The 16224-nt window shown below is 30.8% G+C and overlaps 1 protein-coding gene across 3 annotated transcripts in view; it reads left to right on the plus strand.

Annotated features, from left to right (window-relative positions):
* LOC118204494 (uncharacterized) overlaps nt 1-16224 on the plus strand; it is an 89291-nt gene that overhangs the window by 27734 nt on the left and 45333 nt on the right. For all 3 annotated transcript variants that reach the window (XM_085813970.1, XM_035376806.2, XM_035376807.2), the window contains exons 8-10: nt 1518-1589; nt 5563-5637; nt 10071-10292. In XM_085813970.1, coding sequence (XP_085670096.1) covers nt 1518-1589; nt 5563-5637; nt 10071-10292 — 369 coding nt within the window. The remainder of the gene's footprint in view (nt 1-1517; nt 1590-5562; nt 5638-10070; nt 10293-16224) is intronic.

Consider the following 16224-nt stretch of genomic DNA (forward strand, 5'->3'; position numbering starts at 1 on the left):
GCTTGGTATTTATATTACTTTAAGCAATATAAATATGAGGCATATTCGGAAACTAAGTACCGTTTTGAAAAAAAAAAAAAAAGTAAAAAAATTTTTTCGAATCCAATTTTATTTTTACATGAAAATACATGTCTTAAACTATTTTTCAACATAGTTTCTGCTGATCATCAAATACTTTTCATAGCGGGTGACCAGTTTTTGTATACTATCGTCAAAGAAACTTCCCGCCAGTTTCGATAACCACGACTCCACAGCATTTTTCGTGTCATCGTCAGATCCAAAGCACTTGCCACCAAGCTCGCGCTTCATGTGCAGGAACAAGTGATAGTCGGACGGCGCCAAGTCCGGGCTGTACGGCGGGTGATCGAACTGCTCCCATTGAAACTGTCAAATTAAAGATTGAGTGACACCAGGAGTATGGGGCCGAGCATTGTCATGGAGCAACGCAATTCCTTTACTGAGCATCCCTCTTCGTTTGTTTTGAATGGCACGCCTTAGTTTTGTTAAAGTCTCACAATATCGTGCCGCATTAATGGTTTCACTTCTGGGAAGAAATTCAGTAAGCAAAACACCTTTCCTATCCCAGAAGACATTGCACATAATTTTTTGTGATGACATTGTCACTTTGAACTTTTGTTTTTTCAGAGAATGAGTGTGTCTCCACTCCATCGATTGTTTCGATTCTGGTGTGAAATGACACAACCAAGTTTCATCACCTGTCACAATTTGGTTTAAAAAGTTTTCTCCCTCATCACTGTACCGCGTGAGAAATGTCAGGACACTACCAAGTCGTTTTGTTTTGTGAACATCAGTGAGCATTTTTGGAACCCATTGGGAACACAGTTTTCGATAATTCAAGCAGTTAGACACAATTTTGAACAAAGCAGTATGTGAAATTTATGGAAATGCCTCTGAAAGAGTTGTGATTGTGAAGGGTCTGTTCTCATGAATTGTTTCATCAACTTTCCTTACCAAATCATCGGTGACAACAGAAGGCCGACCACTCCGAGCCTCGGCGTGGACATTTGTTTGACCTGCATTAAACATTCTTACCCACTTTCTCACCATTCCATCACTTATCGTGTATTCAGCGTAAGCTTCTGTCACTTGACAATAAATTTCGGCCTTTTTTAACATTCCTTGCATTCAAAAATTTAATCACGGCACGAATCTCGCAGTCAGCGGGAGAACTAATTGTCTTAAACATTTTGAATGTGCACAGCAAACTGAAAACACAACATAGAGCAACCAAAATGGCAACAATTGAAAGTCAGTGAACAAGAAAGACTAGTGCGCATGCGCGGGACGCCTACCACAGCGATGCGACGGCACTAGAATGAAACGGTACTTAGTTTCCGAATACGCTACATATTAAGAAGACAAAATCAAGATTGCAGAGAGAAAGATCTGAAGTATTTTGGTAAACTGAACTATGTTTACAATAAAACTGCAGTCATTTAATATTATTATTAAACTTTATTGCATAAATTCATACAATCCTGTGTTTTCTTTTGCAGATTAAAAATCAGTATCCAAATCGACCTGTTATATTATTGGGTTGGACAGTTGGTGCATTAATTGCATGTCATGTATGTATCCTAAAATATTTGTATCAAATCTTTTTTTTTTCTTTTATATTTTTAGTCCATATATTAATAGAGTGTAGTTGAGCAACTATGCAGCATTCAAATTCTGTATATGTGTGATTTCTTTTTAACAGCAACTGAAATTTTTTATTAACTTATAACCAGTAACTAATCATTGCTATGTGTTGACAGTGATGCGAATTAGAAATTTTAAATGAGAGAGGGAATAGGATAAAATATCTATGCTTTGAGACTATGTAGAATGCTTTGAAAATATGTATAACATTTGCTTTGTAAAAATCCATTGTAAGGGAAGACTTATAACAATATAGAAGTTCTAGTGTAAGTTCTACTGCTTATTAAACTCATTAATAAAACCAGCTGTTTATTATGTTCAGATTTCCAGGAACAAAAATAAACATATGCTAATCAATAGTAAAATCATCATTTATTAAAGTCATGTCCACCACTTATAAAACTCAATTTGGCAAAAGACTGATTCTTCATTACCAGAATATCCTTCTTGCACCTATCAAAATTATATGTAGTTCATCCATTTAACTTATTGTGGATAATGCCCTATCTATCACAGAGTAGTGTGCCAATAAAATGTAATTGACTGTGTTTGTTTGAAACTTGGAAACATGAGCTTTGAAATCGATTAATCTCTGGAAGTTGTTTTTTTTTTTATTTATTTGGGGGGGGGTGCTTCACTTGTAACATATCAAAAATGCCTGAGCAAAGTTTCAAGCCTAAATAGATTTACATGTTAAAAGATCTAGATGTTCTTAGTAAGTGCAGCCAGAGAAAAAGTGCATTCAAGTTTGGAATTTCCCAAACAGCATTTTGTAATTTACTTTAAGAAGAATTGCTGAAGATCTGCTAATGTATCAAGGAAGTGCAAAAAGGAAAATCAAGACATTGAAACTGTGTTGCAGAATATTGTCAGAACACACATTAATATTTAAAAGTGAAACAGCAGCAATTTTAAAAAACTCAAGGAGTGAGTTACTATATTATTAGTAAGTGTAACTATTAGTTACTATATTAAAAGTAATACGGACCCTACGGTTATGAAGATAGCCCTTGAGGTTATTGACAAAAGCAGAAATCCTTATTGTCTAATGGTTGAAAGAATTTTTTGCTTATTACCATAGCAATAAGAGCTCATTGATGACGACAATTTTTTTACTGATTTTCTTTTGGAATGAGACAGCAAACTGAAAAGAAAAAACAATTGCTTTGCTAATTAGATAACTTTGCAGTGTACACTCCTGATCTCTTTCTGAAAAGCATTAGTATCTCTAACTGCAAATACAGCTTTTAAGATTCAGCTTTTTAAGCAAGGAATTGATATCATGTTTTGCAGTGCACAGATCAACATGTTTAAATTCAGAGGCTTAATAAACTAAAATAATATGTATGAAACAGAAGAGATGGTACTTTTCTGTGCACGTGTTTTTGTGTGTATGTATGTGCGTTATATGTGTATTTGTCCATATACATGTGTTTTTGTATCTGGTCCCAGTAACAGAAGACTACTGAAGGGATTTTAGTAAGTGGTGGTTACTGTACTTGTCCCATCAATCATAAAACTGTCCCCAAGAAGCGAGATTTAGCCCCAATTATAAGCTTGACATAACTCGTAATGTCAAGCTTATAATTAAGGATATATAATGTCAAGCTATGATTTCATTTGATGCAACTTCAATTGATTCTCGACAAGCCATATTTTGCTTTTATGACCAAGGATATACATTAACTGCTATTTTTGTATGCTGCAGTTTTGTCTACAACAGAAATGCAAGAGCAGTGAAATGTTATGTGATCCTATTACTACTAAAAAAATGAAGAAGATGTATTAATGGACACAGTGTAGTCAGGTGAATATACCCAGTGAAACAATAATAGATAAGAACAATTACTTTGGGGAAATTTGTTCTCATGGCATTCTAAATAGAGCTTCCAGTAAAATTGGAAGCTTTCTTACAAAGTGCAAAAATGAAGTGGCTTAAATACTGATTGATTATTAAATAAATAGATATCAGTTCCTTCTAAATTTCACAGGCACAATTCATGCCATTTTGGCAGTATCTCCACTAACTTTTATGGTCAACAATCAGAATAATATGTAAATGCTGAAGTTCCTTCTCAAAGCATATTGTATTTTTTAATTTTGAAAGGTTGGGAATGATGTGCTGCTGTTATATATTTCATTTACAAAATGAAGCCCCTCCAGAATTACATATTTTCTTTTAAAAGTTCTGTCTGTTTGTTTTGAATGGTTTAGATATATAGATTATTTTTATTTGCTTCACAATAATGAAAAACAATATGAATTTCTCTAACATTTATAGTTATTCCATTGTATTTCATAGTAAATGCTTAGGAAATATTTAATCACTGATATTGAAATTTTTTATTTAGTTCATTAGGCTTGAACAAGAGAATTACAGCTTTTGGTCATGAAATATTTTTTTTTTTTTTTTTTTTTAAAGTTTAATTTCAGTGTTAACCCTATCAATAGAAGCCTTTCATCTAAAATATGCATATTTGCCAAATAAATAGTTTATTTAAGAGAAAAATTAGATTAAGTAATTTATTATAGAGAAAACTTCAATTTTTAAATTCTAAAAAGGTATAAAATTTATAATTTGACTTTAAAAAATATTAAGTGAAATATGCAGAAATATAGAAACACTTGTAATTATTTTGTCCTAAATTTCATGAAGAGATTGAGGAACATTTTTTAAATAATTCTAAAAAAACTTCATGAATTAATTTTTGTAAAGATAATAAAAACCATGATAAAAGTGCATACATGGTATTATGACTACAGAAAGTTAAGCTTTTGATTAAAAATTGAACATAGGCTCTCTGTTAGTTTAAAGAGCTGCTGGTGTTTAATGGATTACTAACAGAAGTGCAAGGATGTTATAGAACAAATAAAACAGACAGAATATTTTACACACGTACATATATTTTACTTTATTTATAATATTTATTTATTCAAAATGACTCCACGTAAAATTGGTTGATGAATGATATGAGAAATAAGATACATAATTTAAGATGTCTGCAGTTATATTTCTTGTAAATGTTAAATCTAGAAATGAATTGTCAAGTTTACTTGGATAATTACTTGGCACCATATTGAAATTAAAATGATGTTTCATAAAATCAAATGCCTTTTCATTTCATTTTACATCTACACTTAAATCTCCCATCAGAATAATAGGAACATCTGTATCTACAGGAAACTCTTCATCAATCGAGTATTTCACTAATGCAACTAAAGAAGAACATCTTCAAATCTCTCAAATTAACAGTTGGTTGAATATATACAGATGCTAAAGTAAATCTTGATTGTCTATTAACAATTACATCAACCATATAAATATCACCTGCTTCTGAATCCTGTATTCGGTTATGCTGCATAACAGTAAATTCATTTGGTACATAATCTGCTACACTCGTCACATTTCTATAAATTGCAACACCACCAGCTTAGCAAAATAAAATAAATTGCCTTTGAACACAAATTACCACCAGAACACACTGATTAACTGATATGTGACTGTCTACCAGACGACCTTGTCACTCATACACGATTGTGCTTGTGCATGGAGCTTTGATATCACCAAAATTTTGCAATTTTTGGTGGGATACTATGTGTATGTCCTTTGTCCAATTTTTTAATTAAAATTTTTATTTTTATTTATCTATTTGTGTGTGTTTGCTAATCTGTTGTTTTGCCTAATGATATATTTAGATTGGTTGTAACATTCATAGTTTCGAAGATATAAGCATTTGCTCAAACCTCAAAGCATCTTAATTTTTGCTTTTCTATTAAGACCATTATGAAGAAATGTGATCCTACATTAAAAATGATTTATGTTTCTGACATCATTTTTGCTTTCTTTTATATGTGTTTTCATTTTCAATTTGAATATAATGCAATCTTTTCATTTCTCAGGTTGCACTTCTTGAATCAGTGACTGCTGTTATTTGTTTGGGATTTCCATTAACTGGAGTGAATGGTTCTCGAGGGGTATAATTTAGATTTTAACATTAAAATAAAAATTACTTTATAAAATGTCTGTCATGCTTCTGGTCATTTGCTTAAAATTATTTTGTCTGCTCTAAGTATACTATGCATTTTATAAAATGATTTAATAGGCATATTTGAGTGAACAATATTTTTAATTATCAGGGGGGGTGAACTTTCTATGCAGGATGCTTGTAAGCTTTATTATTATATCATTTGCACTTGCCATGTATTGCAGAAGAATTTTTATAATTTGTGTACTTTAGTATCATGGGTTGCATAGATAAAAGAATTTTGCAATGTATATGTTTTGTTTATGTTTCTTATTCTGATTTTTGTTTTAAATTTAGAATGTTTGCACATAAATAATTAAACGAAACATACTCATAGCTTAATTGTGTAATCAAGATGCATTAAATGTAAAATTATATTTTTTAAATGCAATTATATACAATGAAAATATTAGTTTAAGTGAAAACATAGAGAAGAGGAAAAGGGAATTTTTATGCTCTTAAATGAAAGAAAAATTGGTACTATTCTGTTTTGAGGAGCGTAAAAAAAATTGTAGCAAAAATGTATGCACAAAAGCACCAAATCTAGCAAACACGTCCATTTAACAGCTTGCCAAATCTAGCATACATGCTGATTTCAAATTGTGTAAGTTTAGATAGTTCTATATTTCTTAAGACGGCATTGAAATACTAGTTTAACTTTTTTTTAACCATTTTCGATAATGCTGCGGATTTAACAATTTGGGAGTTGCCCAGTGACGAAAGGTTTGCAATAGAATTTTTTCAAAGAAAAGGCATCATTCATTATAGAAAATTATGTTTGAACAACCAGTGGGATGAATTAATGCTTGAGCGATAACTCTGTAGCGAAATAGCGATGCAGGAATCCACTCAGTATTGTTTAGCCTTTTTTTTATATAAATTATAATAATGATGTGAAATAGTTATTTACCCTTATGCTTTCAGTTATGTTTATCCCTGTTTGTATAAATTATAATAATAAAGTATTATGTGAAATTAACCTTTTATTTAAATTAAAACAAAATTAATCTTAGATAGTTATTTACTTTTATACTTCCTTTCTTGCATTAGGGTTGCCGAAATTATTTTTGGCAGCACTGGTATCAACAATAGTTTGGCGATTTTTTTACGGGTTTCAAAATAGAATAGTACCGAAAAATTAAATAACCTTTTGCAAAAGTCTGTTGTTTTTCTAAACTTTATTCTGCTAATTCCACTATTATGTTTTCCTCATCTGAAGTTTCATTAGTAACAGTATTAGTTGTTAATAAAAAGGGCTGGAATTGAAATTTTGTATTAATTAATGTCCTTAAGCCCATTTTTCTTTATCATGTTTTCTATTTTGGATGCTAAAAAATTCTCTACAAGATGCTAATTTTAAATATCTATCCCTATTTGCTGCAGATATAAGCAAGACTGATCATTCTACAGAATTTAGACGAACCAGATCTAATAGGCGACTTAAAAATGGAATTCAGCATCAGAAAAGTTGTGGGCAAATGAACACTCTGCATGGATTAATTTTTTAAACTCAAAATTGATAATGATAATAAAGTGTGGGTTATATATTCAAAAAGAGTGCTTTATCTAAAATGAAAAATTTTGAGACAGTCATGATTTGCTATAAAATGAGAGCACTGATATGCCCTTAGAAAATGCATTATTTGCTATAAAATGATATGCATGTAGAAAACACTAAACAACCTTTAGTGAACATAGAAAACACTAGATAAATTTTTTTATTCAAGTGTATAAAAAATTGATTTCTTCTATTAAGGTGGGTTATAAATACAATGCATTTTGCTGGAAAGTTTATTTTCATATCATATATTAGGGAAAACTGAAATTAAATATACCATGCTGAATTTCTTAATTGAAATTTTATTTGTTACCCAAAAAAAGAACATGGTCTGCAAATATTTATGGATTAAATGGTTGTGAATTATCGGAATTCTACTGTATTACTTATGTAAGTTTTTGTTGTAGAATGTATAATAACTGATGATGCGGAAAAATTTCAAGCGGAACTAAAATCTTGTTTAGAATTATGATTCATTATTGCTGATTAGAAAGCGCTTGGTTTTGCTAGATTTTAGGATATTTCCTCATTTTTGCAGCTGTCATTTTTAAACATCACCAAGAATAGTTATAAATCACCAACAACAGTCCTATTGTGAACTACTTAAATCAGGAAAAATAAAGCACATCTGCTATGTGAACCACTGCACAAGTAAACTTTTCACTGCATACATGAAAGATAAGAACAGACCAGCTTTTAATTTTAAGGTGTTTATTGAAATTCTGTAAGATGATTACTGCTCTGTACGATGCTGGTTATTTTGTGATGTAATTTCAGTAAATTTTGTTGCATTCACTGTTTATGATTCTTAAGTTTAAAGCTGAATTAATATTTACACTAAAAGTAATTACTTAATCAGTTCACTCATCATGGGGAGTTGTGTTTTAACCTGTTTTCTTTTTAAAAAAATATATTAAGAATTTTTGATTTACTGACAACTGAGGAAGAGAAGTAGGCAGCATTTTCATGTATTTCCTCTTAAGGGGGGGAGTTAATATTTTTGTTTTGTTGAAGATTGAAGAAGATGCTATGCCATTGTTCCAATAATGAGGCATTTTACCCCACATTCAGATATGCGAAAATAGTCAATGAATGGAACTAATTAAAACTAGCCACGAAATGAAATGAATTATTAATGAAAGCATTTGGAGATGCAATGTAAAGAACTACAAGCCCCCTCCAAAAAGCATACATTCTGCCAAATGATTCAGTGGTTCCTGACTATTATTTGTAATAAGAGGAATTGTCGTTGATTAAGTGGTGCAAGAGATAACTCAAGTTTTTCAAAAATATGACTGTTGACTGAAACAGTTTTGTGACAGAGATATGTTCTCTGCATTTGATCCAAGCAAATAGATGGCCCTAGAAAGATTGTGGAAATAGATGAAAATCTGTTCCGAAGAAAGAAGAAAAAAAATTGCTGACAGGGTTCTTCCATATAAATGGATATTTGGTAGGTTATGTTGAAAAACTGGTGGGTACTTTCGTGTTCAGGTTCCAAATAGAGAGGCAGCCACGCTCATGGCAAAAATTGTTTATCATGTACGAGATTGATCAACAATTTATTCGGGCTGTTGGTGAGCATACGAAACAGAAGTGGAAAATGCAGGGTATACTCAATTCACTGTGAATCATAAATTCCATTTTGTAGTACACTAAGTGTTAAAAGAGTGTGGGTAAAGTAAATTTGTAAAGTGGCAAAATAAAAAGCTATCATGCACAGTTCATCATCATTTTTGAATCATATCCTGTGAAGTTCATGTGGTGAATCAATATGGCAGCCAGAAACTATATGTGAGATGTAAACATGAACTTGGATCTTTCAATTTTGGCATTATGATAATGGGAATTGTTTAGATGAAGTGTTGATTTTAGTAGGAAAGGTTTTAGTTTATCTTAGTTTTTTAGTTCATAAGTTTTTCTTTCGGAAGAAAATCCTGTGAATTTGGTAGCTTCATGACTAGATTGTTTTTTAAACTTTGTGGAATTGAGGTAAAGTTTTCAAATTTTTTTCAAACATTTCCATTATTGTATTATAAACATTTGTATTAAGAAGATAAGCTACAAATAAGTATGTAATCATATCCTTCGATAGCACAATAGTGTTTTTATCACATGGCACATAACAGTAACAGTTTCCCAAGTAAAGAGAATAACAGAATAACAGAATTCATCAGATTGTTTGGCTTTCTTTTAACTATTCAGTTTCTGTTTTAAGACTCAAGTACTCAATTCAGACACTTTTGAAAATGATATGTGGTCAGTTTGGATATTTAGAGTTGTCTGCAGCCTAATTAGTCCAAAGGGGCAATTTGCCCTGAAGGACTATTAATTTCGTTTTGGCAATTTGCGTTGAAAACTATAACTGACGTATCATTTTTCAATTTGTTGCCATCAAATATTATAATCAATCTAATAACACACGCCACATAAGCATTTCCGTGGTATTCATCCTATTTATAACCTAAAGAAAAGGACATTTGCTTTTAGGGGAAAAAAATCTTCATTCTTCTGTAAACAGAGAAATGTTGCATGGTATATTATAATAAATTATTTACTATTACTTTTTTTATGAAATTTGTTTTAAATGAATCAGCAGTTATATTTTATAATATACTTTTCTGTTATTGTATTTTCTAAATTTTGAAGACTTAATATTAGGAAGCTGTATTTTATGCTAAGTACATTTAAGCTCTTTTAACTATAGATATTAAACTTAAATTCTTTTAAAGACTTTATAATAATCTAATAGCAATTTTAAAAAGCTAACTGTAAATTTCCTTCTTTTTATTTTATAATAATTACTTACTTTTAATTAAATATAGGATTTAGATGATCCATTATTGGATAGCAAAGTACCAACTTTATTTGTAGTGGGTCAGAATGCAACCATGTGTTCTACTGATGATGTTGAAGATTTTCGATCACGCATGCGGGCAGAAACTGGTCTTGTTGTGGTTGGAGGTTGTGATGACTACCTAAATATGTCTCCAACAAAAATGAAGTTTGAAGGTACAACACAAGCAATGGTGGATCGTTGTATATTGGTTAGTCTTTTTCATTCATTTCATTATTAGAGAGAAAATAGTTTAAGTGTAATTAAGTTGCTATTTAGCAATATTATATAAATGCATAGAAGTCATTTGAATATCTAATACAATATCTAAAATCCAGACATCCAGTATTTGGAATAATCCAATATCCAGACCCCCGCCTTTTTTTTTTTTTTTTTTTTTTTTTTTTTACTTTCAAATTCTAGGAATGGAGAATATATAGTAAGTGCCACTTAAAGTGATCATGTTTGCCTGTGGTTATTTTGATAACATTAAATGATGAGAAAGAATACTGATCAAATCAACAAGAGAATTTAATATAAATATGAGAAGAAACATATAAATACTTATATTTAGAATATTTTAATTAGGAAAATAGTCATTATCAGTGGATTGTTTGCAAATGTTATGCAAAAGTCCATTTATGAAATGTGTGTAGTGTTTCTAGAAATCATTTTCTCCCAATGTTGTACTTCTAATCTTACAAACTCTAGGAATGGAGAATATACAGTAGGTGCCACTTTAAGTGATCATGTTTGCTTGTAGTTATTTTGATAACATTAGATGATGAGAAAGAATATTGATCAAATCAACAACATAATTTAATATAAAATATGAGAAGAAATATATAAATACTTATATTTACAGCATTTTAACTAAAAAAATAGTCATTATTAGTGGATTGTTTGTAAATGTTATGCAAAAGTTCATTTATGAAGTGTGTGTAGTGTTTCTAGAAATCATTTTCCCCCAATGTTTTACCTCTAATCTTAATACCTGGAGGTGTTCCTTATATCAGGATTTATAGAGAATTCACTGATTTCATCTTTATGTTCTTCAGAAAGTTTATAACATGATCTTGGATTTATTTTGCAAGCCTCTGGCAGATATCTTCTGTCCAAAGAAGAGAGACCTGTACTTGATTGTTCTCGAAATCAACAAAGTTATTAAAAATCTGCGCTAAACAAAAGGAAGCTTTTTTACCTGATTTTTTAAATGGTTGACTAAAATAAAAACCAAGCAGTCTGTTAACTTAATCTTTTACTTGGCGACATAGTTCAGTCATTTGCCAATTTAAAAAACTTTTTTAAACCTTGTTTGGAGAATTTACTTCAGTTTGAAAAATTTATTCTGTAACATTCTGATAGCATTAATTAAGTTGTTGATATAAACACATGGGACTTTGGCAATTTGATAATAGTATCCAAATGACAACATTAACTCCGATCACATTAAGATGTGTACTGTAATACTCAATAACAGATGTATTGATTTTTCGCCCAACTAGATAAGATTTACGGTGTGTCACTTTCAGAGACCTACTGGCTAGGGAATTGCATCATGGATAATGACAATGCATTTATTGATGCATTCTATAACTACACTTTTGACCCTTGAATGGCTGTGGGAGGTTAGCATCTTTCTATTTGACTTAAGTAAGTGAAACTATTTGACTGGAATTGGATGTTGCTGATACTGGTTTTCTTTTGTTGGCGTAACAACTGAGAAAGGAGAATGAATTAGTTGAAGGAACTTCAGTTGACAATGCTAATTTGCTGTTCTTTAGCTTTCTGATTTGAAGCTGCTTATTATTTTGTTCCATCTATTATTATTATTATCGTTATCAAATTACTGTTTTGGTGTGTTATAAAATGTTCATTTTATTCCACAAAGCTATATCTGTCAGTCAGGTAAGGGATATTGGAATTTTGCACTAAAATGCAAATATGAAGGAGCTTTTTAAAAACCATTGCAGCAGTAAAATCATCCAAGAGTTCTAGAAGTATTTTTATATGAAATCCTGTCTGTGGCATTACAATATCATGAGAGGATGTGCTTACCTATGTTCTTAGAAATGCAAATATATAGCCAGCTACTGAATTTCATGATAATGAAAGCTACAGATCTAAAGGTTTTTGGATCATGTAAAAAATGAAATTTGCTGTTCAATGTAAAAAAGAGAGTCTAAATGAAGATAAAATAACTAAAGTCTTATATTGTTGTGACAATGTTTCAAACATCAAACAGTTAATGGAATAGCAAATATCAATAGTTTAATTTAAAGTCCAGAAAAGAATGCCATTTCAGCTTTGACTCACTTTTAAATATTACATGATGGGAATTCAGATAAATATTTTTTGCAAAATATGAAATATTAATAAGGAATATTTTCTACAGATTTAATTGATGATCTAAAATAAAAAATTTCCGAAATGTAGTCGCCAAAGTCCTGATAATTCCAGATCTCAGACTTTGTATTGTATAGAAATTTCATTTATAAATGCAGTATAGTAAAGTGTAAAATAATGTCATAAATAAAAAAAAAAAAAAAAAGTATAGGTAATTTTTTTAATGAAGCAAAAGCTATTTAAATTCATTTTTTTTTTTTAAATTTGACATGTATTCAATGCAGTAGTATTCTGTACGCATATTTACTTGCTCGTAGTTGCTGAGTTCAGCCATTTGTTTATGAGACTGAATATTTTCTGTTTATAATAATGGATTTTGTGGATGAGTAACAGAGAAATGGAACTTTTATGAAGCTTTTCATAAAACACGTGTTTATTTTTTTCCTGCACTTCAACTGATAAAGTATACAAAATTTTTATAATTGGTAACTTTCAAAAGAGAAGCGTGGAAGTGCTTTAAGAAGTACAACCAAGTTTATAACGTTTACAGATTATCTCTTAATTCCTTTATCTGGACATCCTGAACAAATGCTTTTTAAGAAGATATTTTTACATCTTTTTTAATATCATTCTATAAGAGTCTCCTGTTCTGAATATCTAATGAAATACATATGATATTAGAAAAACTAGAAAAAATATCATTTTGATCTTCAACCTTCTGACTGTATCATTTTTTACTTCCTTGTACAAAGTAAAGGAAGTATTGTAATTGAAAAAAAAATTTAGGCATTGTATTTCAGAAGAAATATCTATTTTTACCATTCCCAAATCCATTTGGACGATTTTGTTAAATTACATCTGTACACTTGGACATAATAAAGGTATTACACATTTCCAACGTCATTCTGACTAGAGAGCGCTGTGTTCGTCCCAATAGTCAGTGGCAGGCAAGATACTAAAGGTGTAGGACATGGAAGGCAGAGATGCTTAATAATATATCTCTAATTGATTGAAATTTTCATATATTTTCTTGTGAATAAATGTTGTTATTGTTTACAAAACCTCTTATTATCTCTTGGATGCACCTTTAGTCTCACAGAACCATTAGATGCAAAATTGGTGCATCGGCCGGGAATGTGGAATATCAGAAGTAATTAGTCATCATTACTGGATTATATTTCTGAGAAGTTTGGATACTTTACGTATGGTTTTGGATACGTAACATTGCATACTGGACTGTGGAGGTAAGATCTTTTGAACTCACAAATTCTGAGTTAATACGGATAAACTTTCGAAAATAATTGAAAAAAGAAGTAACGTTCGTGCTAGTGTTACTAAACTAGTTAAAAGAGTGCAGAAGCTCGATGAAGTTGTTGAAGACGTAAGATCATTATCAGAACTACTGGAACTATTAGAAACGAAAGAGCAGATCTTGAAAAGCCATGATTTAGAGGTGGAAGCACTCATAGACGATCCAGAAAAATTTAAAAGTGAATTAAAAGGTTCGCTAAGATTAAATTAAAGAATTAGCAGCAGAAAATGTTCAGCGGACTTCTTCAGTTCTTAACACATCTAGTGTTTCGAAAACACCGTTACGGCTTTAAAATTACCAAAGTTAAAAATTTCGCGATTCTGTGGTGATTCTGGCAAATTGATGGAATTCTTAAAACTGTTTTGATAGCACAATCAGTTCAAACAATTCACTTACGAAAATTGAAAAATTCCAATATCTAAAATTTCTTCTTTCTGATCCTGCATATAACATTGTTGCGGGTTTTGAATTGCATGTGAAAAACTATGACTCATGTCTTGAGCTTTTAAAACAAAGATATGGTAGAACTGATTCTATTATAAATTCTTACATGACTAAATTATTAAGCTTAGAACCCGTGAGATGTTCGTCTAATGTTAAGGATTTGCGTAAATTATACGATGAAATAGAAGTTAATACAAGAAATCTGCGTTCATTAAATGTAACAGAGGGTTCATATGGATATTTATTGAATCCAGTATTATTGAAGTTGCTACCACAAGATTTGGTGTTAGATTTTCACCAAATGTGTTAGATTTAAAAAACGAAACAGGGAAGTGAATTGTGAGGTTTCGGAAATTATTATGTTTTTGAGGAATGAAGTCGAATCTAGGGAAATTGGCGAAACTGTTGATGAACCCCGTAAAAAGTTATGAAACGAAATGATCCTTTTCCGAAATTATCAAAGTGGTTAAAATTAGCAGAAAAACTATTCAAAGCCTAAAAATATATCAACCACTTCAGTGTTAAATACACAAATAAAAAATGTTTGTTTATACTGTGACGGTCATCACGATTCCGTAAGTTGTAAAAAATTGGATATAGAACAAAAAATAAATAAGGTAAAGATTGAAGCTAGATGCTGGTGTTGTTTTAAAAAATATCACGTCTCGCAAATGTAGGGCAAAAATATCGTGTAAAAATTGTTTAAGCAATTTTCATCATGAGTCAGTGTGTAGAAAAAATAAACCTGTTAATGTTACGATGAGAGGTTGTGAGAAGCAAGTGGAAAGTGAAACTGTTTTGAATGACTCACAATCTAAATCTAATAAAAACGCTGAGAATATTTCTGTGTCTCATAGTAATATATGTACCAAAAATAAGCCCTTTTTGCAAACATGCACAGTTTTAGCCTGTTCGGATAAAAATTCAGTCTTAACTAATGTTATTTTAAACAATGGTAGTCATCGAAGTTTTATTTCATCTCGATTAGTTAAAGAATTAAAATTAAAGCCAATACGCTACGAAAGAATAGCTATTTTTGCTTTCGGAGACAAAATGCCATGTGAGAAGGAAAACGGTATCGTTTCATTGACGTTGCGCAATAGGAATCAAAGTTCAAAATCGTACGAGTTAGAAGCTGTCATAACGGAATATATATCTAATTTGTCCTTAAAAATTCCTGATGTATCTATTCACAATGCGTTGAAGGAAAGAGGTTTACGTTTGGCTGATTCATTTTCTAGCGACTGTCAGACGGAAATACTTATCGGATGCGATTCATTTTGGGATGTTGTTTATGATGAGAGAGTAAAGTTAAATGAAAACATTACTGTGATAAATTCTTGTTTTGGTTGGTTTCTAGCGGGAGTGGAAGGAAGTAATAAATTGACTAATAATTATGAAAATGTATGTTTAGTCATGGACTCTTCTTCCATTTTGTGCGATTTGAAAAAATTTTGGGAAATAGAAGAATTTCAGTCAGACAAACAAAACTTTTCTGAATGGACAATCAGTTGATTGAAAAATTTGAAAATTCTCTGGAATTTAATGGGGAAAGGTACGTTTGTAGATTGATGGGAAAGGAAAACTTCGGACTTGCAATTGGGTTGAAGTCTAATTATGAGGTTGTGAAAAAGCGTTTTGATTCGTTAAAGCACAAACTAAATAAAAATCAAGAAATTTATGACCAGTATAAACAAATTATATCAGATCAGTTAGCATGTCAGATTGTGGGAAAATGTGTTAATGAAGATATAAATTCAGGATATTATATGCTCCACAGAGCGGTAATTAGGGATGACAAGGAAACAACTCGAGTTAGAATTGTTTATGACTGTAGCAGTAAGGCTAATGAAAATAATAAATCTCTTAATGAGTCTCTAGAACTGGGAGTAAATTTTTATGCAAATTTATTGGACATAATTCTTAAATTTCGAGAATATCAAGTTGCATTTTGCGGAGATTTAGAGAAAGCTTTTCTTATGATAGAGATCGCGGAGGAAGATAGAAAATACCTTAAATTTTTGTGGTTTCCCGAAGAGGT

The sequence above is a fragment of the Stegodyphus dumicola genome, chromosome 3, assembly GCF_044657685.1.
Source record: "Stegodyphus dumicola isolate Sdum_Otavi_A_Nest chromosome 3, ASM4465768v1".
Lineage (NCBI taxonomy): Eukaryota > Metazoa > Arthropoda > Arachnida > Araneae > Eresidae > Stegodyphus > Stegodyphus dumicola.